We start from the raw sequence: 27524 nt of genomic DNA on the forward strand, positions 1-27524 counted from the left end.
TTATAACTTTTTAATAATGGTATCAAAAACAACTTTTAATGTCACATTTTATTCCAATCTTATATGATTGATTATTGTAAGACAGTCTTAAATGTAACTATTATTTTAAAAGTTGTTCATAGTGCTGATGATGCCCGTTAAGAAGGGCGAAACATGTTCACGATTTTTCAATTATTTATGATCATTTAACCACAATAGTAGTAATTGTAAGTATTGACTAGGTTGACATTTAAAAAAAATTTTTTAAATTATATGTAATCACTGTCGTCAGTACGGACCAAATATGAGATTAATGACTTGTAACAAAAATAGCCAACCAGACACCAGTGGGATCCGAACCCACAACCTCCCGATTTCGCGTCGGTTGCTGTACCAATGGAGCTATGGTGGCCTAGGCCATCTTTGTTCTGTTGGAAAGGATCTAAGCTACAGGTCTGGTACTACTACCATCACACTAAAGAGTGCATTTAAGTTGCCCGGTGAGGGCCAAGTCAATGAATATTGAATTTTCACGACCGCATTGTAATTGAAACCGACTTTCAACCTATTAGGTCGTGTTACGTACATTTAGTACGTGTAGAAGAGATGTTAAGTACAGAACAAAAATGGCCAACCAGACACCAGTGGGATCCAAACCCACAACCTCCCGATTTCGTGTCGGTTGCTCTACCAATTGAGCTATGGTAGTCTAGGCCATCTTTGTTCTGTTGGAAAGGATCTAACTACAGGTCTGGTACTACTACCATCTATTTATTTATTATCTGTGGCTATTTCTAGCCAAGTGCAGCCCTTGTAAGACAAACCCTCTGATGAGGGTGGGTGGCAACTGCCATGTGTAGGTAACTGCGTGTTATTGTGGTAGAGGATAGTGTTATGTGTAGTGTGTGAGTTGCATGGATGTTGGGGACAACACAAACACCCAGCCCCCGGGCCATTAGAATTAACCAATGAAGGTTAAAATCCCCAACCCGGCCGGGAATCGAACCCGGGACCCTCTGAACCGAAGGCCAGTACGCTGACCATTCAGCCAACGAGTCGGACATTGGGAAGACTGAGGTGATGAGAATAGGAAAGGAGGAGATTGCTGTTAATATAACGCTAGAGGGAAAGAAATTGGAACAAGTAAAGTCATTCAGATATTGGGGAAGTTTGTTGATATGGAATGGAAACTGTACAGAAATAAGAAGCAGAATATCTATGGGAAAAGAAGCTTTCGGAAAGGTGAGAGGGTATTTGGCATCTAAGGCAATCCCCACTGATTTAAGAAAGATGTTTGCAAAGTGTTTTGCGTGGAGTGTAGTGTCATATGGAGCTGAAACATGGACATTAAGAAAGAAAGTAAGATACAAAGTATTTGGAAAGTTTTGAAATATTGTTGTGGAGAATGAAAAAGTGAAGTGGACAGATAAAGTGAGAAATCATGAAGTGCTAAGTAAGAGAAAAGAGACCTCATGAAAATGATAAGGAAGAGGAAAATATCCTGGTTGGGTCACATACTACACAAAACTTGTCTTCAGCAGAGGGTGATGGAGGGAAAAATAGATGGAAGAAAAGGAGGAGGAGGAGGAGGAGGAAGAAGGTTTGGAATGTTAACAGATGTCAAACAAGGGAGATACTATGAACAACTGAAACAAGATGCTCAGGACAGAGAATCATGGAGGCTGTCCAGTTGATACCTGTCTCAAGACAGATTCACAGAAAGAAGAAGAAGAAGAAGAAGAAGAAGAAGAAGAAGAAGAAGAAGAAGAAGAAGAAGAAGAAGAAGAAGAAGAAAAATGCCTTTTTATAGATATTATCAAGATGATGGTTTCATTGGAGGTTATTTTGAAAGGTAATGCCTAAATATTTTAAAAGATTAGTCTCCGCAAGGGGTGTATTGTACATAGTTAGTAGAATTACATAAAATCAGCTTCATGGTCCGTATCGCACTTCAATAGATTCACAATTAAGTATTTATTTATTTTCCACCTAGTCGATACAATGATTGCTTAAGGCAATTTTTAATGGTCAAAAGTGGTACATGTTTCGTATATTATCAACATCTTCAGCCACATAACACTGTTTAGATGAAAAATATATAAAATTGACAAAGTAATGCTTTAGAGGACACTTCCTCTACACTTCCTCTAAAGCATTACTTTGTCAATTTTATATATTTTTCATCTAAACAGTGTTATGTGGCTGAAGATGTTGATAATATACGAAACATGTACCACTTTTGACCATTAAAAATTGCCTTAAGCAATCATTGTATCGACTAGGTGGAAAATAAATAAATACTTAATTGTGAATCTAGTTAGTAGAACTCGATGCCGGGGGAGGCAAAGACGGGATTTTTTACGGAAAACTATAAATTGAGTTTTAACAGGATTAATGGACAAATGCCAGGATTGAAGCCAGGTTTCGAGAGTAGTGAGGTAGGCTTGGAGTTGAGTAGTTAATGTGTTAGTCGTGGTGGAAAGGGCAAGAGTAGCTAGATCATCTGCATATTGATACAGGCGGAGGGGAGGATCAGGATGGGGAATATCATGAGTGAAAAGGATATACAGCAAAGGTGAAAGTGGAGAACCTTGTTGAACTCCGGAAGTCATAGGGAAAATATAAGAGGAGGTGCCATGAATGAAGATACGAGCTGTACGGGAGCGAAGATAGTGATAAATAAAACGAATAAGAGTAAGAGGAAGCAGTAAATGGCGCAATTTAAACAGTAAGCCGGAGTGCCACACAGTATCAAAAGCTCTATGGACATCAAGACACACCAGTGCAGCAGTTTTCCAGGGGCGTAGAAATGAATTTAGGGATGATTATACAGGTGAACTTATCAGAAGCCCTTACAAGAGGCACAGTCTGATAACTGCATATGGGAGATAAATCTCCACAATGGAATTATTGCCCGCCTAGCAATTCCGAATGGAAAATTCTAAATTCCCATGGAGGGAATTAGATTTTTTCACCAATAGAGCATGTCAAAAATGTCAAAAACATATCAGATGTAAGGCTTTTCAGGCGTTTGCTCTATTAACCAGCATTTCCTCTTAGGTCTGACACTAGACTCATCAGAGTGGGATGTGTCAGACCCTACCCACTGACGATGGGGTGTATGCAGATGAACTTATCAGAAGCCCTTATAAGAGGCACAGTCTGATAACTGCATACGGGAGATAAATCTCCACAATGGAATTATTGCCCACCTAGCAATTCCAAATGGAAAATTCGAAATTCCCATGGAGGAAATTAGATATTTTTCACCAATAGAGCGTGTCATATTCTGGCCTAGTAAGGAAAGTGTTCAAGAAACAATGCCTCCAGCATTTAAGAGAAATTACGGTAATTGTCGAGTCATTATTGACCGCACGGAGTTTAGGGTTGAACAGCCTCACCAAGTAGATCAGAGAGAGTATTTCTATTCTCAATACAAGACTGTGCCTCTTATAAGAGCTTCTGATAAGTTCACCTGCATATACCCCAGCGTCAGTGGGTAGGGTCTGACACATCCCACTCTGATGAGTCTAGTGTCAAACCTAAGATGAAATGCTGTTTAATGGAGCAAACGCCTGAAAAGCCTTACATCTGATATGTTTTTGACACAGCCAGATAAGTTAATTCTGATGCCAGGAAATCCTTAATCAGCCATGACCTCATCGCCAGGTAGATGGAAAGTTAATAAACCATTGTTGGTTGTTATGAATGAGTCGCTAGCTCTTCTACCGTAGCATTTAGATTTAAAGGTGATCATACCACTAGACGTGATTGCAATTAAAACTTTTGCAGTGTAGCAACCCTTGTATTGAGAATAGAAATACTCTCTCTGATCTACTTGGTGAGGCTGTTCAACCCTAAGCTCCGTACAGTCAATAATGACTCGACAATTACCGTAATTTCTCTTAAATGCTGGAGGCATAGTTTCTTGAACACTTTCCTTACTAGGCCAGAATATGAAATGTTTCGTATGAAGTGCCAGTTGCACAAGTACGGTCATAAAATAACGTGAAATTGTTGTTCTGTGAACACCGAATAGCACTCTCAAAGCAGAATAGGACAGTCCAATTTTAATTTTCACTAGGAAGATGAATAATATGGTTGCTTTACATAATTTTAGAACGTTACAGTTTGGTAATAACGCAAGGTAAAGACGTTGAAGTTCACACCTGCTAAATATGCATTTGTGTATTGTTCCTTATGGAACTGTAACCTTGGAAACCTGGACCCTTGATGTCTGTATGATCGTCTTCCATTCCACACATTTTATCATGTTTTGTAATGCTCCCTCCCAGACCGCAATTAAGTGGAATACATGCTTGTGTATTTGTGTCGTTTTCATTTATTGAACAAGAAAACATGAAGTCTGAACAATGAAAATCAGATGCAACTGTTCCCATGGATGCATCCTTTGTTATGTTACTTGGGCAAACTGTACTTGAAAATTTTCCATCTGATTCTTCCTTTTTTAACTGCTTGAGTTGACTGTGAAAGTGCTGTAAGCTGGGTTCCGGCCACACATTTCTTTTCTTGGATTCACCCGGAAATACTGTCGGAACATAGGCTGGACTTAGCGGGTGTCCAGATCTTCTGTTTCCGATGAAATGTGTAAGTTGAGTAAGTTGTAGAAAGCCAAAGTGATACATCAGTGCTAAAAATTAAAACCAAAATTAAATTAAATTGGATCAAATGAACTTATTGCAAGCATGTGCAGTGCGTATGTGTAGGCCTACTTACTTCGTTCAGTTAACTGCTTGTATCCATTGCCTCCTTCGGTCCATATCTATCGCTCATTTTGGAAAACAATAAAATTGTACTTCACTTCCTGTATTTGCGTAAGTATTGGGACATCCGACAACACAACAATTGTGTTTACTTGATCTCCTTTTCTCAGGCATTATCATTGGAGTGACTACATGCTCAGTCATAACAGAACAGCTACTGCGAGTCTGGAGTCTGTCTCACGTGTTGTTCTCTGCCCGGCCGCTAGAGCGACACGCATGGTGCCTATAGTCACCAACAGTCTCTATGCACCTTTGTTTGTACACACACCTTTCAATGGGCATCAGTAGGGAAACTCACTCTCCTAAACTGTCACTCCTACAACTTAAAAATTCTTCAAGTTCACTGCCACATTACTTCAACATATCCGTGATCTTTTTTACAAACTCATTTTCGAGAGGAATTCCACTAGCTTTAAGAAAATAAGAAACAAGATAATATCTACAAAAGAGTGCTCTGTTTTTGACAATTTATATATAACAATCAACTTAGGACATCATGTTTTAAATACAATTATTTTAATGTGATTTCATCACACTGCCTTTTTTCTTTGTAATTTTAAATGTAACATTTGTCATCTCCCACACCAAAACCAATAATTACAAGAACTTTTAATTAACACATTTATTAAAACTCCAACAATACTGGATGTTTAAATGGACAAAGTGTTCCTAAATACAGTGTTCAGTCATATGTATTAACTTATTCCTTTTAATGTGTACTTAAATAATATTTTGGGTTCTTACAATATTCTTTTAATAGCTGAAGATGTCCCAAAAATTGGGATGAAACACGTACTAATATAATTAGAATATAATTGTATTTCCTATAGGTAAATACACTGATTGATATTGAAAAGGTGGGCACCCCTTAATTTTTAGTTACCTCAAGAACTATAATTCAGTACATCTTCAATCTGAGGTGGATCAGCAAATCTGTAACGTACAGAACTCCTGTGACTCCCCTCCATCTAAAACATGCTGCATTTATTCCAGCCCACACTTCCTGATCAAAGACACAGTCATTTTGGAGGCAGGATCCTAAATATTGGAAGAAGTTTGTTTTCATTAGGTCTTAGACTAATGATGTCCCAATATAATTAGAATATAATTGTATTTCCTATAGGTAAATACACTGATTGATATTGAAAAGGTGGATGTGCTTGGGTTACTTTCCAAGTACTCGGTCTTCTTAACTTTTAGACTAAGGCAGTATTGGCTAAGGCATTCACTCCATGTTTGAACACAGCACAACCATTCCTCTTTGTTTGTAGCTGCAAGCAGGATGTAACTGGCATACAACATGGACCAAGGAACACTCTCATGCAGATCACATTAGTTGGTATCCATAACAAGCATGAAGATCAGTAGTGGAAGGGCTGATTCCTGATGTACTCCTATTCTCACAGGGAAGCTCCCAGAGTCCAGCAGTGCACCTCACCCTGCTACAAGTATTCTCATAAAGCATCTGGACGCAGCTCTGGTATGCTATGGTCGTGCAACACATACCAGATGAGCTGATGCGGAACAAATCTAATGCTTTCTTTAGGTGAAAGAATGCCAGGTGTAATGGCTTATCTCTTCTCAGGGTTTCTTCAGAATCATGAAGGCAGCAAAGATTACATCAAAAGTACTAACTCCCTTTACAAAACTGGTGTCTCAAACACAAGTTATCAAATATATTTCCATGCTACTCATATTTAGCACAATGTACAGAGGTTTTCAAACTATGGTACACATACATCTATATGGACACATGAGACTTTTAGGGAGTACACAAGCACACATCAGAAAACTGTAGCAGAAATGCCAAAATTCATCACTACACTGCAGTTATCAGGCCACAGAAGTGAACATTGCAGAAATGCCAGTAGTAGACCAGAAAGACCTAATCAATGCACTAGAACTTAGAGAATGTCAATTCATATGGAAGATATCAGGACCCAGAAAGAACCATGATGATGAATGGAAGATCAGGAAAAAATATGGTAATGTATCAATACATTGAACCCCTCACTGTCATGAAAAAACTGCACCTAAAGTTCTACAGACATGAAAAGTGCAGTGATTCAACCAGACTGACTAATAAAATATTGATGTACTATGAGAAACCCATTTGAACTATAGATATATCAGATACATTGACAGAATCAAAGACAACCTAAAACAATCTGGCAATACATGAGACATCATACTGGGTGGGCAAAATAAAACTGGCCCAGAAAATATTTATAAGACTGATGCGGAACTGACCCTCGTTAATGAACAGGAGGACTGCCCAACACAGAAAATGCCGGAAACCATGATTTCGAAGCACCAACTTGTTGCTATCACATGTCTGCGCATGCGCATCTCCTGCATGTTCTGTTCCAAATACATCACTGTGTCATTACATGCGAATGAGTGAGAGGAGCAGATGTGTTTAGCAACCCATTTAATGCAATACAAAATGGTGTTCACGTTAAAACAGCGCATGTCAAGTGTTATGCAAAACACAATTTGTGGTAAACCTGTGTGGAACTGTTTGCACAAGAGTTTAAGTGTTTTGGGCAGAACCACCAGCAAAGTCTGCAATGCAAAATCTAGCAGCAAAATGGGCTCTGTAGCGAATTAAAACTGTAACTATCTGAAAAGAGTTTGAACATCAGAAAACATTGCTCAAATGAAGGAAAGCCTGGAACAAAGTCTGATGAAATCTCAACATCATTTATCTGTGCAAGTGGAAATTACGAGATTGTTGCGTTTAAACATTATCTAAAATGATCTGCATCTGAATCCTCACAAATTTACTGTTGTGCATGCGTTAAAGCATCCAGAAGAACCTTTGCATGTTGAGTTCTGCCAGTGGCTTCTGAGTGAAGTCGAGTCAGGACTTTTGGATCCTCAGTTTTTCATTTCTTCAGATAAGGCCTGGTTCAGCCTGTCAGCGTAAGTAAACTCACAGAACACGTGCCATTATGCATCAGAAAATAATGCAGCAGTACATCAAAAAGCCGTTGCATAATCTCAAGATAGGTGTGTGGTGCACAATGTCTGGTGTCCGTATTGTAACACAATTCTTTGAAACTGTTAATGCTAGCCAGTATGTCCAGACACTCTCCTATTGTAAATATTTTCCAGGCCCATTTTTATTTTGCCCACCCTGCACATGACAGGACCAAATACACAAACAATATCTCTAGAAATGGGAGATTGCTAGAGTAAAAATCAACAAAACGGAGAAGAAGAAATTTCTCATACAAAGACACCAGATAAGCCAGTGTACACGAAAACTTACGGGCAAAAGCAGAAGTAGAAAGGCCTGGTGCAGGTCTTTCGAGTTGCAGCCAATGGGTGACCTGCGCATCTGTGAGGATGGGGCCCTACCTAGAATCAAATCTAATGTTAAAAACTTGTACACACTTTTCAGTCCCCAAGAAAGAGGAATTAACTAATCAAAGTTAAATATCTCCAACCAGGACAGGAATTGAATCTGAGACTCCTGGATCACAGGCCAGGATGCTAACCAGTCAGCCACAGAGTCAGATATTCTAAGTTATTATCTCGTATTGAAGCTAACATCAAGCGTTCTGTCAACTTTCATACAAATGCAGACCGCTCTGTTATTTTATTACCTGATAATACCTGACAGAGACACAAACTCTTAAATCTTTTGTGACATGTTATAAAAATTACATTTCCTTTTATGACTTGCCTTATTATTTACAATGTGTGCTTACAGGAACTGTTATTAAAACTCCCTTAAGAATTTGACAGGTCCTCATATTTTAAACCTGTCGTTTAGAAAAATTTTATCATGGAGTAGATTAAACTTCTGGTCACGAGTAAGGGTTACAATCTTTAAAAAAGTTTGAGAAGCTGTATTCTAGTATTAACGCCTCAGCGACGAGGAACATTTCAGTATCTCAGAACTATTTTAAATAGTTTTATTAGAATTCATCTTGTCAATACACTTATTAATGAAAGAATTTAACCATACATGTTTCAGGAAGTCTGGGTAAAGCGGCACTGAAATGTTTTGGAAAGTTTAGAAATTTATCTTACACCAAAAAAAAATTGGATTCAAGTTTAAATGAGAGAAGTGCAGAAGATAACTCACTGTATAGACTAGTATATGATCATTTAAGGAACAAAAAGAGAAAAAGAAGAAGTAGTATTCTCATTCAGTTCAACAAAATTTTATGTATTTATCATTTTCATAATATTTCATAAGTTTTCTTTATTCATTGATATGGTGAATTAGGTCACAATATTTCTTTGAATTGTAAAAACAAAAGATAGTGTTATATTGTTTTATTCTTTGAACTGACCACTGACCACAGAATGAAAGTGACATTCTTGTATTTGCATGGGTTGTTTCACAATGTAATGAAAACTAGGCTAATCATTGCTTTGGGAACTATGAGCAAAAGAACCGGGAACAATCTATTCAAAGATTTATTTAGCACAAATCCCAGGTTAATGGGACGATTAGTTAATAAGAATGAGGGCATGTATTTTGGAGTGTTTCATCATCCATTACTTGGTCTTGTGCACCATGCACTCTCATTCTGTATGTTATGTATCCACTCTTGCTTTGCTCAGTTCAGTCTGGTGTATAGTACGCGAACCTTTTCTTGAGCCCTGAGCTCCATAGTACTGAATGGGAACTAGGGCTCAAGAAAAGGTTTGCATACTGTAGTGGTGTTATCGTCTGATTTATTAAAACTTAATTACATCTCATTCATTCAAACTCCACCGTGCCATGCACCTGTGCCATGCAATATTGTATTTCAAAGTGACAACGAGTCAAGTTATTACGAGTTGTAAGAGGTTTTAAGGCGTTGAAAGAATTATAGGAATCCTCACCACATGATGTCAGCATGCATATCAATGAAAAGGTGGTGATTTATACTACAAATATACATAAATGTTGTGTAGTGTTACATACATATGCTAGGATGCAGCAGAAATGCAAGTCTATTTGTACTCAAACTGAAGAGGTCCGTGGTAGAGTGTCGGCCTCCGGATCCCAAGATAGCGGGTTCAAACCCGGCAGAGGTAGTCGGATTTTTGATGGGCGGAAAAAAGTCCATTCGACACTCCATGTCGTATGATGTCGGCATGTAAAAGAACTCTGGTGATACATTTGGTATTTACCCGACAAAATTAATTAAAATCTCAGCCATAGACGCCCAAGAGAGATCCGGTTTACTCTAGGTCCGCTAGATGGCAGACAGAGTAAACCGGAACGTCGAAATTGACGAGCAGACAGCCAGATGGCGTCAAATCGAAATGTCTGCAAACGGTAGCTGAGGCCATACGATTATTATTATTATTATTATTATTATTATTATTTCAAACTCTTCAGAAAAGAAAAAAATGCTGATTTGGGCTGATTCATACATACAAGGAAGGCAGAGATCTTCACCTTCAAAGATATACCATTTCCATCTCAATAACTTTAAAACTTTACAAGCTAGAACAAAACGAAGTAACGCCTCATTGTTCTCAACACGATTTTATTTTGGTGTAAATAAATATCATGCAAGATACGTTCACTTCCTTACATAAAACCATTTTATTGTCGCCATGTCTGTTCCTTAACAACACACAGTTATACACAACACTACACTATTAATGGAAACACACTGAAGCAATTTACTTTTTTTTTTTTGCTTTACGTCACACTGACACAGATAGGTCTTGTAGCAACAATAGGACAGGAAAGGCCTAGGAATGGGAAGGAAGCGGCCATGGCCTTAATTAAGGTACAGCCCCAGTGTTGGAATGTTGTTATTTTCTCATAAAAATAAAAATAAGATGCCATGTAGTAGTTATAAGAATACAACTTTAAGGTTATGTGTTGGCAACTAAGGTAAATTGTGTCGAGTGGTTTATCTTAGTTTTGCTTTGTTCTTTGAACATTTAAACTGCTGTGTGTCTGTGATGCTCAGTTGTGGTCAACAGCTCGTAATAAAAGGATGAGAGTAATGAAGCTGGTGTTCCTGTGGTATAATTTGCTTACCTAAACTGGTGTAATGAGCAGAAATGAAGATATCTTGACACCCAGCATTTGCCTTGTGTAAAAATGGGAACCACCAAAAACCATCTTCAGGGCTGCCGACAGTGGGGTTCAAACCCACTATCTCCTGAATGCGAGCTCACAGCTGCGCGCCCCTAACTGCACAGCTATCTCACCCAGTGAAGCAATTTACTATTGATTCTGTCAAGTACAGATATCAACAAGTTCTCACATTGGTTATTCACATCACCATCACACAGTCGATCTGACAAATACAGATATCAACAGTCTACACACTGGTTATTCACTTTGTCTTCACAAGGCAAGACTGACTACCCTCTCACTCAAGTCGATTCTGACAAATACAGATATCAACTCACTCTAACCCACACTCTACACTTACTGCACTGTCTCACTCTGTCACTGTCTCACTGACTGACTGACTTACTAACTGACTGACTTCACCACGAAGTCTAACACTGACTGACTCTCGGCCTGTCAGCTCGGTATATATACTGTTTGACAGTCAGAAATATCGACTTCTGAAAATGTTCTTGCAACACTCTAAATGGAACACATCCAAACATCAATCGATCGGCCTCTCGATTCTAGCAGAACAAACTCAAGTGTTCGGTTACCGTTTACAAACACACATGGACAAGTCTATGACATTTCTAATGTTTCTACATGTATCTGGATAATAAATCATTACAGTAAGTTTCCAGAAACCTTCATATTATGTATCAGAATGACAGTGAATTATACCCAATATTACAGAGTTTTCTATAGTTTTCGAATGCACAGATTTTGAGGTTAGACGTATTCACAAGACGTATTTGAGATTATAAAAATGTAAAATACATATTTACAGGGTACAGTCGTACTTAGCATTTAATAAAAGATAATTAAAATATATTAACAATAATAATTGAAGGTTTTACAAGAGTTAGGTTATGTATAGGATGGCACACATACGACAGCCTGTCTGTACCTCGCATGGAGGTCGGCAGCATGTGAAGAAAAGGAGGTCGATGTGATATACGGAGTTCGGCGTAAAGGGCTAAATGACTTCAAAGAAAATAAAAGATTTCTTTGGGGGGGTAGTAAGATATAGATAATGATCAATATTTAACTAGCTGCCTCTGTGGATCAGTGGTAGAGTGTCGGCCTCCGGATCCCAAGATAGCGGGTTCAAACCCGGCAGAGGTAGTCGGATTTTTGAAGGGCGGAAAAAAGTCCATTCGACACTCCATGTCGTACGATGTCGGCATGTAAAAGATCTCTGGTGACACATTTGGTGTTTACCCGACAAAATTCATTAAATCTCAGCCATAGACGCCCAAGAGAGTTTCGGTTTACTCGGTCTGCCATCTAGTGGGGGCCTAGAGTAAAACGGAACGTCGAAACTGACAAGCAGACAGCCAAATGGCGTCAAATTGAAATGTCTGCACACGGTCTCTGAGGCCATACGATTATTATTATTATTATTATTATTATTATTATTATTATTATTATTATTATTATTATTATTATTATTATTATTATTATTATTAAAATATGTAACTTTCATAAAGACAGAAAAAAATTCATACCTGCTGTCTGTGTCTTCCACCAGCCATTTTTCTGCAGATGCAATGTGGATCATTTTAATGGAGGAAGGAAGAGAAGTAGAATAAGCCTTCATAGCATCTATATCAATTACATCTATTTTGGAGCCACCATGTTCAAACAGCACCTACATAATGAAAGTCATGAAGGTTTTAGGAACAACAGCCTGAAAAGTCTGCAGTGTGCACAATATGCGCGCGCGCGCGCACACACACACACACACACACACACACACACACACACACACACACACACACACGCACACACGCACGCACGCATGCACGCGCGTGCAAAATCCCAGTAAAATAATGATTCCCTGCACACAATAATAAAAGTGCTGAAATAATTTGGAATTTATGACAAAACAACTAATATAATACAACAGACATTAACAAACACCCGGTCACAAGTAAAATTCCTTTTTCCCCAGTCCTTTTCAACTGTGTCTTGGAGAAGGTGATAAGGGAATGGCGAAAAGAAATGAGTCAGAAAAATATCCTGAATGGAATCAAGATAGGACACAAAAAGGCTGGACTTAAAATTTAAATGTCTTGCATTTGTAGACGACTTAGTGTTCTTTGCTGAAAATCTAGGGACTGCCACTACACAGATTGAGGTTTTGCAAGAAATAGCAGAAAAGGCAGGACGTCAAATATCATGTGAGAAAACTAAGTACATGAACATAGATCACAAAGAACCAATATGGACAATGAAGACCAAGTATGGTGACATAAAAAGAGTCCACAAATTCAAATACCTGGGAGAGATTCTGACTCCTAACAACAACGAGAAGCCAGCTATCGAAGAAAGAGCAAAGAAGATGGAGACTGCATTCAGACTATGCCAGAAAACTTACAAGTCCAAATCCCTCTCCTACCAAGCCAAATTCCGACATTATAACACCGTGATGAAACCTGAATCCCTCTATGCAGCAGAAACAATTGCCAGAAAGGGGATTACCGAAATAGAAAAGAAAGAGTGTAAGTTTCTGAGGAAAATTCTGGGACCAAAGAAAGCAACAGGAAATTAGTTTACCTTCCACTTGAGATCAAATCATGCGCTGTATGAAAAATGCGAAAACATTTCAACCTCGATAAGAAAAGGGCGACTGACTTTCTATGGACACCTGAGAAGAGTGGGACCGGAACGCCTAGCAAATAACATCCTCATCTTCCAGGAAAGAAGAAAGACCCAAGTACCATGGCTGAAAGAAGTTCATCTGAATCTTAAAAAGTGTGGCATTGAGGAGGGAGATATTACAAACAGAGCAGTGTTCAGAAGGAAAATAGCGGAGGTGACGGATCTGTTCATAGAGAAACCCAAGAGAACAAGAAGGGTGTTCTCGGATGAGGAACGAGCAGAAGCGAGCCAGAGAATGAAGGAGTACTGGCGTAAAAAGAAAGAACATTAACAGTCAAGGAAGTTGTACAATTGTAACCCATAGGAGGTTGAAATGATCCTAAATAAAAATAATAATGATGTTGAGATATGAAAGACATTTACTGCCTTGGTTAGTAGTGGTGATGATGATGATGATGATGATGATGATGGTGATGATGATGATTGTTGTTTAACCCTTATCACTCATCTGTCGGGTGAGGCCTGACATTACGATATTCCCATTCCAGTCGCATGTCGGGCGAGACCCGGACATTTTATCACCCACCGCTCGTCTGCCGTCTCTTAGCCGACAAAATACATAATGATATACTGTACTGCCATCTTTTGGTTCAGCGGGGAACTTTGTAGAATCCAGATACTATCTGAGAGTCAGTCAAAAATCTATTATTTAGATGGCAGTGTAGCCGTCAACTGTCTATTCACGCACACGATAGCTTGAGCGATAGTAAACAAACATGGTCGCCATGTGCTCTTCTAGTCAGGCAACACACAAAATCACAGTATTTTTGCACCTCTGCTCCTAATGAATATATCTAATAGCATTTCACGATGCCTAAAAGTGAACTGACGATGGTCGGTTTGTCTACCGCAACCCAACATGTACCTGATGTTGACGGCTGGCACAATTATAAATCAGCAGATCCAGATTTCAAGAAATCACCATTTACAGTGGTAAGATGTATATAGGAAAATATTTAATATTTATTTCCACCTATTCAATACAATACAAGATGTTAGCATTTAAGTTAAAACATTTTTTTAAATGTGAGACATGTTTCATCTCTTACTATGAGGCATCTTCAGTCACTATCAAAACCTTATTATTTTTGTCAGGCATCAGGTGAAAATTATTCTGAAATGTGTTTGATGATGATTATAGGTGAGATTTTTATCTCAGTACAGTTATTGCAAAAATGTTCATGAATGACTAAAAATCTAATATAATGATAAACTCATGTGCAGTATACTTGATGAATAGGACGTCATTTGATAGTACAGTAGCATAGATGATGGCTTGAAGCCTTAGTCAATACTGGATATCTAACACATAGTGGAAGGCATATAAAAAACATTTCAGTGAGGATATACAATACATTCAAATTATATTTAAAAACTAGTAGATTCTTAGGTAGTACACTTAAAGATGGAGGTGTCATAATTATAAGTGACAGTTGATGGCTTAAAGCCGTAGTCAATGTTCGAAGTATAAGTAAAATAACATGTTAATACATAGTGAATAAATATGAAATAAAGTACATTGTTGAATATAAAATGTAAAGGAAAAACATTCCAATTTGCTGGGCAAATATTATTTAACGTTAGCGTGATGTTTTATGGTCAACAGTTCATAGGTTATATATAGATTTGTTCGGCGAGATTGTGTTGACACGAAGTTTATAGTTAGCTTAAATTTATTTTAAGTCATCCAAGTAAGTTTGTAGAGATGATGATGGGCTGTTATTCTCTATGTTGGTATGATTTTGATGCGAAGGTTGAATGGCTGTTGCTTTCTTCATCTGATGACAATATATTTTCAAAATATTGATAGTGGAAATTTATATTATTGAAGATATTGTGGAAATTTGATGGGGCTGTTGAATTATTGTTGTGACTGGTTAGTTCTATGGCGTTGTTGGCCCGTTTGACTTGTTGTGTGAAGCGTTTTCAGGATCCTGAAATATAAATTTCCACTATCAATGTTTTGAAAATATATTGTCATCAGATGAAGAAAACAACAGCCATTCAACCTTCGCGTCAAAATCATACCAACGTAGAGAATAACAGCCCATCATCATCTCTACAAACTTACTTGGATGACTTAAAATAAATTTAAGCTAACTATAAACTTCGTGTCAACACAATCTCGCTGAACAAATCTATATATAACCTATGAACTGTTGACCATTAAACATCACGGGCAAATATACACTAACATTAAATAATATTTGCCCAGCAAATTGGAATGTTTTCCTTTACACTTTATATTCAACAATGTACTTTATTTCATATTTATTCACTATGTATTAACATGTTATTTTACTTATACTTCAAACATTGACTACGGCTTTAAGCCATCAACTGTCACTTATAATTATATGACACCTCCATCTTTAAGTGTACTACCTAAGAATCTACTAGTTTTTAAATATAATTTGAATGTATTGTATATCCTCACTGAACTGTTTTTTATATGCCTTCCACTATGTGTTAGATATCCAGTATTGACTAAGGCTTCAAGCCATCATCTATGCACTGTACTATCAAATGACGTCCTATTCATCAAGTGTACTACACATGAGTTTATCATTATATTAGATTTTTAGTCATTCATGAACATTTTTACAATAACTGTACTACTTTTATCTCACCTATAATCATCATCAAACACATTTCAGAATAATTTTCATCTGATGCCTGACAAAAATAATAAGGTTTTGATAGTGACTGAAGATGCCTCACAGTAAGAGGCGAAACATGTCTCACATTTAAAAAAATGTTTTAACATAAATGCCAACATCTTGTATTGTATTGAATAGGTGGAAATAAATATTAAATATTTTCCTATATACATCTTATGACACTTTCAATACGGACGAAAAATGAATTTCATCACTTGTAATTTACAGTGGTTTCGGCCTACAAACTACTGTGAGGTATGAATCCAGAGACTGAATAGAGTTTTTCAATTGCTTTTTAGTGATAATTTGTACACTGAAATTATTAACGAAACCAATCGGTATGCGATAACGATAATAATAATAAAAATGCAAAACAATTTGTCTTAAATTCCACATATTGCTTTTATTTGCTCCAGTATAGCTTGCTGTAAACGTGTATAGCCTAACTACATGATTTAAAAGCAAGTGCTATCTCCAAAATCGTGAGAGATGAGTACAGGTCATATAAGATAAAAATTTACATTTAAAATACGAGTAGTAGAGACAACACAGAAAACTTTAATTCAAGGGGTAAGGGTTAAAGTGGCCTAACATCTAGGTCATCAGTCACTGGCCATGGTTAGTCTCTTAAAATTTCTAACTGAGCTGACTTGTAAATTATTATTAAGTGCATGGTTCAAAAACACATATTTAAGCATATAAAAGAAAAACAAATTTAAGAATTTATAATCAAATGTCCTAGTTAGATGTATAGTCCCCTAATGCAGGAGAGTGATAACTACATGTATATAAAAAATTATATGTGTATAAATGATTGGAAATAAAATCAAAAGTTATTGTTTGTTCTGATATTTAGCTTTAATCCCCTGTAATAGATATCTGATACATACCACTTGGTTGGTTTGTCCTAGCAAGCAGGGAAGCATGCTCCATCCTTCCTTATTGGAGCCAAGGTTCAAGGTCCGTGCAAGACTGCCAGTGGCTTGCTCCAAAGTCGACAACAGAGGTACAGGATGCACCTTTCCAGCAGATGTATCCACTAACAGCAATGTGTTAGACTATAAGTAGACAGTAAATTTTAGATTTCTGAACAATTTTCTTTGCAGTAAGATATATTGCACACACTCAGTAGTTTGAAGAACTCACAAACAAATACATCAGGAAAAATGTATTTGGTACATGGAAAAGCATCGACTCACTGATATATTTTGGGTGTAAAAGACAAGGGATCAAGTACATATAGATTCTTTGGTTGTTCCCCTCTTAGTAGTCTCTTAGAACATGGAGGGGTACAGATAATGCATCCTTCGACTCCACCCACAGGGAGTTCCAATAAATCAAAAGAAAAAAGAGTTTCCACAAAAGAATGGCAAGGCCCATGAACTGTGAGAAAATTAAAATCATTCTCGACCTTGTAAATAGATTATTATTATTATTATTATTATTATTATTATTATTATTATTAGCCAGCCCTGTGGTGTAGAGTAAGCATGCTTATCCTTTATTCCAAGGTCCTGCGTTCTTTCCCCAGCCAATTCAAGGATTTTAATTCTGGACTGAGAATAGAACTGGGTTCACCTGATACAAGACTTTCTCAAGTTCTTAGTTACAAGAAGAAAGTGCACTGTGGGAATATGACACTACCGACCTAATATACACAGATGAACACTAGTTACCATGATTACGATGGTATCGGGAAATAGATAGTGCTAATTGTCGATAGACCTCCAGCCCAAAAATGTTATCCATAATAAAATTAGAGCATATTCCTTACATTGCATTTCATATACAACAGCATAAATATTTCTAGAATGCCTTTTCTATTAGCAGAAATTATTAAAACAATATCCTACTGTACGTTACTGTCCATTATGCTATTAGGACATTGAGATGTGACAGAAAATTTCCCCAGCAGTAATGCCCAAGACAAAGGACCCTCAGAACCCTAACTCTAACACAAGCATGTAATGTATTACCGGTTAATTTGGGAAGGTGTATACCGGGAGAGCCAAATGCACCATTAATACAGGCTGAAGGAACATAGGAGTCATCATCTTGTCCAACCTAAAAAAATCTGCAGTGACAGAGCATGTCCTCTCTTTACTCAGTCCCGAAATGAAAATTGACGAAACCATGGTTCTGGTTACAATCCACTAGTATAAAGAAGCTATTGAGTTACTGAAACATGACAACTTTTTCAACAAAAAAGAAGAGCGGCAACAGATTAGTAGAGTTTAGTAACTGTTACTCGCCACTAGAAGACTGAAGAATAATTGCACTGGTTCACATGGCACAAGTCCTGGAAACACTGATATTAGAGGGAGGCAAGCTGATACTGGCACCACCACCTACCCTTCTCAGTGCTCTAAAAAGTGAGCACTCACCCAGCCCCTGTCACTTCATCTTGGTAAAGCTGAGGATCCAGTGAAGGTGGTTTGCTATGTACTTAGCGCTTGGATAGTCGCCTGGGTAACTACTGCCTAGATACATAGTGGCTACTCTACCATAGTACGTGCTAAGGTTAGTTCTTGTTTGTTTGATGAACAGTATAGATCAAAATGTCTCTTTCAAGACAAATACTTTAGTTGGAAAATACTCCTTTAAATTTTGGCTGGTTATCTCAATCAACATATTGAGTGTATGATGTTACTCATTTGCGAGTCAGACTAATGTTCTATGCAAAAAGTTGTGGAATTATGAAGCAAGTTTGGTGGTATTTAGGAATGAAGCTATGATGTGCTGTATGCTATCTTTCATGCAAGGAAAAATCTGTAATGACAAAACTGGACATATTAAATCACACACCATCTTGAATGTCAAATAATCGACAGCACCAATAGTAATATAACTGTTGCAGCTGGAGGAGAGGTGATGCTCCTACGTGAAACGTCCCAGGTGGCAGATAGGGGGGTTCTAACTGGCTTGCCAGAAGACTTGAATAAAATAAAATAGCTCTCGTGGACCAAATACAATTTCGGACTCAATCATGAATGGTTAGGAAGTTGGAAGAGGGTGTTAGCAACATCCCAATGGTGAAAGAGGTGGAGGAACCATCGGTCACAAGCCGCTGCATTGCAGTTTGTAGGGGGACCTACAAAGGCAAGGGAACCCACCCTTATGATAATGGGATAACACTGAATCACATCAAAAGTTGTAACTCGGTACCTAGACCCACCACAGGTGAGCCCTTGACAATCAACCACGAGAAGTCTTATAAGAAATACTCCACTGGCTAAACAAAGAATCACACACACACACACACACACACACACACACACACACACACACACACACACACACACACTCATACACGCATGCAACTTACAAAATCAAAACTCAAACCAAAATAAATCACCTACTCTGCCACACATAATGTTAACTCACTTATGCAGAATGGTAAACTAAAAGTGATAACCGACATAATGGACCAACACAAAATTCTCATCATGGTCCTGCAAGAAATATGAAACACCGATGAATACATCATACAATCTCAAGGAGACAGGCTTTACAAAGGTACACCGGGCAAGAGAGTGATAAAAAATGTTTCACAGTTCGGAACAGGCTTTTTGGTCAGCCTTAAAATAATAAAGTCTTTACAAGATTTTAATCACAATCCTCAAGAATTTCAACACTAACTTTAAAGGCAGCTAATAAAATTTACACCATAATAAATGCCCATGCTCCAACTAAGAATAAATATAATTCTTCATAGGAATCAGAAAAATTTTGGCACCTACTCAACTAGACCCTAAATAGCAACCCCCAAAACCACATTAAATTATTACTCAGAGATTTCAATGTTCAACGAGGCAGTAAAAAAGACTATACCACATCATCATTGGAAAATGGCCCATCCACAAGAGAACAAAAATAGACAAATGTCAAATGTCATAAGAAACAAATGTCAACTGTTCTGCATCTCTAAAGAATCTATCATAAAGATCCTATAAACATTAATATATACTTCAATTATATTACATTGTATTATATAATTTCATGCCTAGAAGCATTTGCAGGCTTGATCATTGAACTATTCACCAAGTTTCATTGGCATTTAGAAGCACAGTGCTCTTCAAGAACTTGCATCTTACTTCACTTATGTGACTTATCTTCAACTTCTATATAATTTTAGGACTTCAAATTTATTAAATTGTATTATAACTTCACACCTAGTAGTATTTTCAGGCTTGTTTCATTGAACTATTCACCAATTCTCATAACCATTTTGAAGCACAGTGCCGAACATTACGTATGTTATGCTGCTCTTCAAGAACTTGCACCTTGCTTCATTTAAATGACTGATCTTCGACTTCTTCTGGATTTTAGAATCTCAAATCACGCAGTGCTAATCCCTATAGTGTTATAGTGTTTCTTAAACTGCTTTTAGTGGAAGACTTATCCTTTACTTATTGTTTTCCTATGCATTGTTTTATATTTTTATTTAATTGGCTGATGATGACCCAGAATAGTGGTCGAAACCGGTACCGCTTTTAATCAAATAAGAATGTAACATTACATTTCTTATTTTCCTTGTATTGAATAGGTTGAACCACTTTATTTCTTGTTTCAATTTAATTAAGCCTAACAATAGTTAAAATGTTGACATATTTATACAGCCAACAGGACCTAATATCCCAGAGGAAGATCAAAACTTGTCAATAATGTACAGTATTTCCCATCTTGAGAGCATGTTTGTTGCTCCGTATGATCTCAGTGGGTCTTAATTGTTAAGAAACGCTGAGTTATTTGAGCAGGTATACCCAGATTGGGCCAGCTCAGGTTGAGTGTAGTGTTATTATATATAAGAGAAGTAATTTCACTTTGTGCTACTGGTTTAACATCGACTAACACATGAAAGGTTTTCAGCAATGCAAGGATGGGAAATGGCTAGGACTGGGAAGGCAGTACCCATAGTCTAAATTAAGGTACAGCATCTGCTTGCTGTGAACATGGGAAATCACAGGAAAACCATCTTCTGGGCTGCCAACAGTGGGACTTGAACCCACCAACTCCTGAACACAAACTCACAGCTAAGCAACCCTAACTGCATGGCCAACTCGCTCGGTGCATGTAGTGTTTGAAATGACAGTGATTTCTGATGCATTTTCTTCTGTATGTAGTTATTTTCTTTTTTTGCTAGGGGCTTTACGACGCACCAACACAGATAGGTCTTATGGCGATATTTTCTTTCTAGAGAACACTCGGTTTTTTTTATCAATCACTAGTTATCAGACCCTGTCTTAAACTGTTCACCATCAGCCTGTTTCTAGTAGTCCAGGATTTTAATTCTTTTCCTTTGGCAAAGAGCGCTGAATAGATTTTGTATGCTAGTTCCTGATCCCATCAAGAACATAAAAGTAGGTAGGAAAGAACTGAGAGCTAAAGGCAGTGGAAGAGTGATGACAACCAAATGTCAGTATCACTATTGGCTTGTGCAGCGTTTCCCATATTCTCAGCTTAATTTATCTCAGATGATTCTGTAGGATCAGCCATGTCTGTGGGAACGTCCTCTACCATATATTGCAGTATACTGATTTATATTTAAAATTTTATACAGTGAAGATTACTATGTAAATCCGTACAAACAAAGCCTCAAGCCACAACTTGTAATTTTATGTTACCATCTTAACAGTGTGCTTTCATGCTACTGCTTGAAACTGATGATTCTCCCACTATAGCACTAGTAGCGATAATACCAAATGCCACATAGTATGTAGCAGAGAGGCTTGAAACTACATCAGCTGCACATGGCACCTAACCATGCGCTATGGCACCTAATGGAAGATCTTGGAACTACTCAAAGAAAAGAAGAAAATGATAAAAATGACTATTTTATAAGGACCTTCAGATAGTATGCTTTAAAATGAGGGTTTGCTCACCGAATTCTGTTCAGCCATTTTCTCACAATTTCCATTACAAGAAAATGCTTTACCAAATTACAATACATTTAGTCAAGAATAGTCCTGATGAAGCTGGGAACCATAAATGAGCTCATAAAGGACTGAGAAGAGATGGGTGTAGAAGAACTTGGACTGGTGTTGAGAACACTTATCAATTTAAAGACAGCAGTATGTGACGATGTGAATATTGTCCTTGGCCTTTAGTGTTTTCATGTTTGTTTTTGTACCCCAGTTTGTACAGCTTCCTCTTCTGATGCTGACCTCTCATTGTATTTGTCCTCTTATGAGGTCCTACTTATATTCCTATCTTTCTATATATGACTTGATCAATTGAGAAGAGGTCAGACATCACATTAGCATCTAATAAATTTGAACAAAATGGATGGAATAAGAATGGCTTAATATTCATAATTATGGTAAATGGATACCTACGGAATCACACGTTTAAAAAAAAAAAAAAGCTTGCTGGGGAAATACTTACAGTCTCCTCATGAACAAGTAATGAACTTCCATTGGAAACCAAAGGTGCAAGTGTGAAGCATGGATGTGATCCTCGCAGTGGACTAATAAGACCTTGTAAGGACAGCTCCTGGATTTTGTCACCATATGGTTGCATTGTGTACAGTCGTAGAGGATTGGAAGTCAGAACGTGTATCCAGTCCTTTAATTGGTCATTTTCAATGCCTATGAAAGAAGTAAAATCATCAGTACAATCATAAACCATATTCTATTTATAAAAGAAACAGCATACAATAAATAACTGCTGTATTTTTTTTATTTTATTTTTTTGCTAGTTGTTTTATGTCGCACCGACACAGATAGGTCTTACGGCGACGATGGGACAGGAAAGGGCTAGGAGTAGGAAGGAAGCGGCCGTGGCCTTAATTAAGGTACAGCCCCAGAATTTGTCTGGTGTGAAAATGGGAAACCACGGAAAACCATTTTCAGGGCTGCCGACAGTGGGGTTCGAACCTACTATCTCCCGAATACTGGATACTGGCCGCACTTAAGCGACTGCAACTATCGAGCTCGGTAACTGCTGTATTAATATATATATCAGACTAAATGGCATACTGTTGCTGATACATTATGTTGGTGAGATGGGAATCATGTAAAAGAAACTGCCTTAGTTGGATGTGTTGCATGCTCATTCACTCAGAAACTCAAAATTTCAAGGAAATAGGTTTCCATACTGGTAAGTTTAACTTACAAAGTCTGTTAAATGAGAACAATTATTTAAACAAATTCAATTATCCAATTATAAATCCTAAAACAGCCCCGATGAATAAAATAAACAATCTGAAATACAGTGAAACATCATTAGTGAGTTCCTCATTAAGATGTTTTCTCACTTAAAACGCTGTAAATTCAAAGTCCTGATTCCCATCATACTAAATCTATTTTAAAATACCTCACTTATCATATCACAAATTTTCACTATTACCGGTTAGTACGATCACATTTTTCCAAACCTTGAAAATGTTCTTTGTCACCCCTTGGGAAAGAAATGTGATTTCCAACCCAGATAACATCCCTTGCCATAGGAGGCAGGTCAGAGAAAGTTGAGCGATAATGGAACAGACCTTGAATTCCTGAACCTTAAAGGATAAATTTGCACCTTCGGGGAGCAAGCAGTTAGACTCAGGAAAGGTCAGGTCTGCTTGCCAGTTAGCAGTGAGATTACTGAATAATTCAGTGAGCCTGATTGTGCTTGTATTTTGCATTCCAATCACAAGTTATAAATTTATTCTGTGCTGTGATGCTGTGAAGGGAAGCAAATATTTGTTGCATGATAGCCTACCTATGGATTAGGAAAATAACCGTGTGAAGTTGATTAGCGTGGTGCATATTTGTCATATGGTAGCCTTGTTATGGATATGAAAAAAAAGTCGTGAAACTGCTTACTAATGAAAACAATCCAGGAATGGGACAGACATCCACATCTCTAAGCGTGTAAACGTGGCATGAATGTTGAAATTTGCACCTTTGAGTTTCAACTCGAGTCTATCGAAGTGCTGCTGCTTTCAAAATAGTGGCCAAAGTCGTCTCTCACATATGACCAAGTGTAACCTCCAAATAATTCATGCTCAAAGAGTGTGATCAGTAAACAATGTTTAATAACCCATTGGTCTGAAATATAACATTTCAACTAACATTTGCTTTCGAAAGAGTGTGATCTGCAATAATATGCTGCTACTTTTATGGGCCCTAGTGCAAATGTTTTCATATTTATTTGTCTGGTGTTCTACATACTTTTTAATCAATCTGCATTTAGGGAAGTCGCCCAGGTGGAAGATTCTCTCTCTGTTGTTTTCCTAGTTTTTTCTTAAATGATTGCAAAGAAATTGGAAATTTATTGAACATCTCCCTTGGTAGGTTATTCCAATCCCTAATTCCCCTTCCTAAAAATGAATATTTTCCCCATTTGGTCCTCTTGAATTCCAACTTTATCTTTGTATTCTGATCTTTCCTACTTTTAAAGACACCACTCAAAGTAATTTGTTTACTAATGTCATTCCACGCCATCTCTCCACTGACAGCTCAGAACATACCACTTAGTCGAGCAGCTCATTTCCTTTCTCCCAGTCTTCCCAGCCCAAACATTTTCGTAATGCTACTTTTTTGTCGGAAATCACCCAGAACAAATCAAGCTGCTTTTCTTTGGATTTTTACCAGTTCTTGAACCATATAATCCTGGTGAGAGTCCTATACACTGGAACCATACTCTACTTGGGGTCTTACCAGAGACTTATATGCCCTCTCCTTCAAATCCTTACAACAACCCCTAAATACCATCATAACCCTGTGCAGAGATCTGTACCCTTTATTTACAATCTCATTTATGTGATTACCCCAATGAAGATCTTATCTTATATTAACACCTAGGTACTGTACTTACAATGGTCCCCAAAAGGAACTTTCACCCCATCAACATAGCAAATAAAACTGAGAGGACTTTTCCTATTTGTGAAACTCACAACCTGACTTTTAAGCCCATTTATCACCATGCCATTGCCTACTGTCCATTTCTCAACATTATCAAAGTCATTTTAAATTTTTTATTTTATTTTTTAAAATTTTAATACACTGTTGCTATATAATAAGCCCCAATGGAACAGGATTTCATACTCATTCTCTCCTGTTTTTCACGCCTTTGAATACTTTCTCCTCATTACTAGAAGCAGTAACTATAGCTTGTACTGTACTCATACACATATGATGTAAAATGCGTGCATGGCAAAAAAAAAAACTTATCAAGTGTTCCCAATATTCCTGTTGGACAGATTTTATTTGCATATTCAATAATACTTTTTCTCATTAAACATGTTCTTTTCCCTTGTCCCCTGAAGAAACATCTTTAACAAGGTTTTACTGTATATAAAAATATATTATTTTTGAGGTTTCTTTCCTAACAATGAATTAACTACAACTCATACATTTCAAGTAAATATTCCCTACAAGTATCTTTTAATGTCTCCATACACTAATTTGTATATCCAAGTTAATTAAAAAGAACTTCTATGGACAATTTTCTTTATCTTCCAGATATCACCTCACCACATGATAAATACATTCCCCTTCTTCTGATGTTTGTAATTCCACTGGTACCAAGAAATGTTCATGAATATATACTGATGTTGACTAGTTCAGACTGGAAGTGTCTACAGTCTGAAAGATTACTCAAAAGTGTTTCCTTCTATCACCTGTTATTCTTTCCAGTTATCATTCTTACGTATTCAATAGTTTCTATATTAACTTATTACAAAGTCCTCAGTCCGCCTCCACAGTGGATTCCCAGTACTGCCACAGATTTAAGAATGGCAGGGAAGGTGGTATGTGGTTAAAATGGTACATACAGCGCAATTCCATTAGGCATGTGACTGAAAAGAGCTGTAACACCTCGGAAAAAAGACAAGAGTTTACTTACTTACAAAGTCCTCTATTCTGGGTTATGTATGATTTATTTTGAAATGAATTATTCATACTGGAATTCATTCTTTATCTCATGTTCAAAACCTATATTCATGTTAGAAGTTCTAGATGTTCCATTCTAGTGTGTTGATCTTCTTTGACATTTTCTTTTTAAAACATCTCAATAAATCCTGAAAATGAAAATCCACAGCCTGGTTCTTGTCATTCAACCAGGTCAGGAATGGAATGAATGAAGCCGCCAGATGGCGGCGAGGATAGAAATTGTGCCGGCTGTTGAAACCTGTCACACTCCTCTGGGGCAATGATTAATGAATGACAAATGAAATGATATTCAAGAGTGTGGCTGGAATGAATTATGACTGAAAATCGAAGTACCCGAAGAAAAATCTGTCCCGCCTCCGTTTTGTCCAGCACAAATCTCACATGGAGTGACCGGGATTTGAATCACGGAACCCAACTGTGAGAGGCCGGCGCACTGTCACCTGAGCCATGGAGGCTCTCAACAAATTATAATGTTTTCTATTCTTTTTTGTTTTCCCTCCATTAACTGGCATCACATCAGCTAATATAGTAGTTGGAGGGTTTCTATCACTCTACTGTACATGACAACAGCCAAATAGGTTGATAAGTATTCTACCAATATTTTTCATTTACCATCACAGATCTTTCATGTGACAAAGAGCTTTCAATCCAAAATTTGTGTCTTCATAATGCTAACAGATATACGGTGAGTTAATATTTTAACGCAATGACCTATAGTTTTTCCATTTTAGTTCTATTCTTATCAACTTATGTACACTTTCTGGCATAAGAACTCAGTGGACTCCTGTACAGAAGAATCAGCATCAAACTTTGTATACCACATCCTGTGCTTACTCTTGTGGCATCAATATTCTTCCTGCTACATTACCAGCATCATTCTCACTGTTTTGGACTAATACTTACTGTTCATAAAGAAATATTTCTGTCTCCAAAGTAATTGATACTTGTTTCTCTGTTCATTGATCTAAAGGCTTTCTTTCAGCGTGAGAAAGTTTTCTAAAAGATTTCTTTTAAAAATTGTCCTTGTAGAAGGTGTATCAAAATCATATACTCCAACTACAGATGACAGAAGAGACTGAAAAAAGTATTTTTTGGTAAATTACCATGGGTAAGAAACAAATTACAGACTGATAAAATCAGAAACTGTACTGGAAGGGTATAAATTAATTATGATTCTCATTCTTCACAGCCATCAATATTACAGGGTCATGTAGTTATCATCTTGTCCCCACTGTCAGCAGCCCTGAAGATTGTTTTCCATGGTTTCCCATTTTTACACCAGGCAAATGCTGGAACTGTACCTTAATTAAGACCATAGTCAATTCCTTCCAACTCTTAGCCTTTTCCTATCCCATTGTCACCATAAGATCTATCTGTGTTGGTGTGATTTTTGTAGTCCTCTGTCTGAAATTCCTTCTTCTTCCTCCTCCTCTTTCTATGCAGTAACCTCTCATCCCTTCAAAAAATCCCTAGT

At 37.3% G+C, this 27524-nt stretch overlaps 1 protein-coding gene across 3 annotated transcripts in view; it reads right to left on the reverse strand.

Annotated features, from left to right (window-relative positions):
- Positions 1–27524, reverse strand: part of c12.2 (von Willebrand factor A domain-containing protein c12.2) — a 753464-nt gene that overhangs the window by 148867 nt on the left and 577073 nt on the right. For all 3 annotated transcript variants that reach the window (XM_067137710.2, XM_067137711.2, XM_067137712.2), the window contains exons 21-23: positions 22557–22759; positions 17063–17230; positions 12357–12499 (exon numbers count right to left, since the gene is read on the reverse strand). In XM_067137710.2, coding sequence (XP_066993811.2) covers positions 12357–12499; positions 17063–17230; positions 22557–22759 — 514 coding nt within the window. The remainder of the gene's footprint in view (positions 1–12356; positions 12500–17062; positions 17231–22556; positions 22760–27524) is intronic.

This window comes from Anabrus simplex, chromosome 1 (assembly GCF_040414725.1).
Source record: "Anabrus simplex isolate iqAnaSimp1 chromosome 1, ASM4041472v1, whole genome shotgun sequence".
NCBI classification, from domain to species: Eukaryota; Metazoa; Arthropoda; class Insecta; order Orthoptera; family Tettigoniidae; genus Anabrus; species Anabrus simplex.